At 37.3% G+C, this 2,863-nt stretch overlaps 1 protein-coding gene across 1 annotated transcript; it reads right to left on the bottom strand.

Moving 5' to 3' along the window:
• Positions 1-1,479: 1,479 nt before the first annotated feature.
• LOC132053694 (uncharacterized) lies at positions 1,480-2,473 on the bottom strand. The gene is made up of 3 exons (XM_059445807.1): positions 2,107-2,473; positions 1,884-2,026; positions 1,480-1,704 (listed from the first exon to the last, which is right to left on the bottom strand). The coding sequence occupies exons 1-3, from the start codon at positions 2,471-2,473 to the stop codon at positions 1,480-1,482; spliced, it is 735 nt and encodes a 244-aa protein (XP_059301790.1).
• Between the last annotated feature and the right edge of the window lie 390 nt (positions 2,474-2,863).

The following is a 2,863-nucleotide window of genomic DNA, read 5'->3' as shown; positions in this document are numbered from 1 at the left end:
CCCGTACATCACCTACGATAGAAAACAACTATCGCTAAGCATAAAGCTTAGTGGTGTATAAACTTTGGGCTTGGAGCCATTAGATTCTCCAATTCCCTTGTCCGCAGTAGGTAGCTCAATAAGATAACAATAAATCAAGTAAACAAGTATATCAAAGTATCAAATACCAACCTTGAAGAGTTTCAAAATATCAATATCAATATTCGAAGGCTTAAGTATCAAGAAAGCTTATAATTCAATTCAAGAGAGTTTGTAAAATAATCAATTTCGCCCAATATGTACGTCATGCCATCACACCAAGCACAATCAATATCAAGATAGACCGAAGCCACGTCACCCAATAGTCAAGAGAATCAAGAGCCATGTTGAAAGTGGCTTTCCACTCATACTCGAAAATGGACGAAAATCTATCATCAAGATGAAATGTAAATCCAAAGTCAAGATGGGCAAGATCCGAATCAAGAGGCATGCCGATATCGATGACAAAGTTACCGCAACAAGAAGGACAAAGTCCCAACAAGAATGCAAAATGATCAAGCAATTCGTACAAGTGGGCGATTTAGCGAAAGTTTTGCAATACTTGAGATAATAACCATACAATGATATAAGATGAAAGTAAGGAAACAACCCGTCAAGATACTTCAAAACTTCCAGAAAATAAAGATATTCCAAGTTCAAGTTTATACACAAACCTTGGCGTTTTACCACACAACAAGTTCTACCAAAACTCGAGGAGTTCAAATCGTCTACGCCATAGACCAACCAAAGTTCACTTCGTCAAACAATTCCTTTTAGCTTGTACAAGAGCATATATACCTTATAGTAGAAGAACCTCACTTTGTTCAACTCTTTCCAAGATCAAGTTTATCACCACCTTGAAGAGAAACAAGAACAATTACCTTCCATGGATTATCCTTGGCTTTTTTATGTTTATCTTCTATCTTGATGATACGGAAAGGTTATAGAAGATTATGAAAGATTGTGGATGGTTATGGAGGATTATGAAAGGTTATAGAAGATTATGGAAAATTATGGAAGATTGTGGAAGGTTATAGAAGATTATGGAAAATTATGAAAAATTATGGAAGATTGTGGAAGGTTATGGAATCCTCAAGAACTCTTTGGAAGTGTGGGGATGAGAGGATAAGAATAAAAGGGTATATATCTTACTTAGTAAGATAAGGATGAAAAATAATAAAATAAAATAAAAAGGGGCTGCCCACTTTTATAAATATCTAATCCATTTAATAAATTTAATAAGATAATCATAGTAGGAGTAGTTTATATAACTACACCATAACACTTCAAACAAGTTTCAAATGTCGTCAAGTTCACATTCAGGAAGTGCGAAGTAAAATATACCCTTACTATCAAGATATGGTCAATCAAAAATTCAAGAGCTAGTTTAAAAAAAATTTGGGGTGTTACAACTCTCCCCCCTTTAAGAAATTTCGTCCCGAAATTTACCTTATACTAGCCTCAAAACAACTGTGGATATTGAATTCGCATATCCTCTTCTCGCTCCCAGGTAGCTTCTTTGCCAGAACGATTTCTCCAAAGGACTTTTACTAATGGGATTTTCTTGTTTCTAAGCTCTTTTGTCTCATGCGCCAAGATTTGGATAGGTTCCTCTTCATATGTCAAGTTAGGGCTGACCTCGAATGGATTGACGGGAAGAACATGAGACGGATAAAGTGATATCTTCTAAGCATAGAAACATGGAAGACACTGTGGATCTTATCTAACTCCGGTGGAAGAGCTAGTTTATATGCAACTGGACCAACTCTCTCAAGTACTTCATATGGTCCAATAAATCGAGGACTAATATTTCCTTTTTGGGCAAACCTCATAATCTTCTTCCATGGAGAAACCTTTAAAAATACCTTATCTCTCACTTGATGCTCAATTTCACGCCTCTTGAGATCAGCATAAGACTTTTGTCTATCCGAAGCAATTTTTAGACGATCCTTGATGACTTTTACTTTATCCTCAGTTTGTTGCACAATCTCAGGACCAACCAATTTTTCTGTTGCCAACTTCACTCCAACAAAGAGGAGTTCTACACTTAAGCGAACTCTATCAAGGTTAGGTGTCTGTCCCAACTACCCTCAAATTCCATAATGCAAGCTCGAAGGATATCTTCCAAGATTTGAATCACCCTCTCGGACTGGCCGTCCGTCTGAGGACGAAAAGAAGTACTAAAGTTCAACCTAGTGCCCAAAGCTTCTTGCAAGCTAGTCCAGAATCTGGATGTAAACCTTGGGTCTCGGTCAGATACAATAGAAACAGGTACACCATGTAGCCTCACAATCTCATTAATGTACAATTCTGCTAAATGTACAAGTGGGTAGTCCATTCTGATGGCCAAGAAATGAGCACTTTTGGTTAGCCTATCAACTATAACCCAAATTGCATCATGATTTCTTTGAGTGCGTGGAAGCCCGAAACAAAGTCCATAGTTATTCTTTCCCATTTCCCTCGTATCGACAAGGGTTGTAACAAGCCGGTTAAGGACTTGATGCTCGGCTTTATTTGTTGACAAACTAAGCATCTAGAAATAAATTCCGCAATGTCCTTCTTCATACCATTCCACCAGTAGTGTTCTTTGATGGTTTGGTACATTTTAGTACCTCCAGGATGCATTGCGTATGGTGAAGTATGTGCTTCATTCAAAATTTCTTTCCTCCAGTTGTCATCTTTAGGAACACATAACCTATTTTGATCCTTAATTTAAAGTCAAGCTTTCCTCCAGTTTGAACTTCTTTGATCAATTTCACAAGCTTCTCATTTAACTTCTGTGCTTCTTTCACCTGTTCAAGTAGAACTGGCTTGACTTGCAAACTAGCAACAATAGAGCCATTAG

Source organism: Lycium ferocissimum, chromosome 4 (assembly GCF_029784015.1).
Source record: "Lycium ferocissimum isolate CSIRO_LF1 chromosome 4, AGI_CSIRO_Lferr_CH_V1, whole genome shotgun sequence".
NCBI lineage: Eukaryota > Viridiplantae > Streptophyta > Magnoliopsida > Solanales > Solanaceae > Lycium > Lycium ferocissimum.
This window is presented reverse-complemented; position numbering and strand designations above follow the sequence as displayed.

What these genes read in the sequence shown, in the direction of transcription:
- LOC132053694 (XM_059445807.1), bottom strand. Translation starts at nt 2,473, where the DNA reads ATGGGAAAGAATAACTATGGACTTTGTTTCGGGCTTCCACGCACTCAA. An exon ending in TTGCATTATGGAATTTGAGG is followed by an intron (nt 2,027 to 2,106) that starts GTAGTTGGGACA and finishes AGTTGGCAACAG; the next exon opens with AAAAATTGGTTGGTCCTGAG. An exon ending in AGCATCAAGTGAGAGATAAG is followed by an intron (nt 1,705 to 1,883) that starts GTATTTTTAAAG and finishes TTCTATGCTTAG; the next exon opens with AAGATATCACTTTATCCGTC.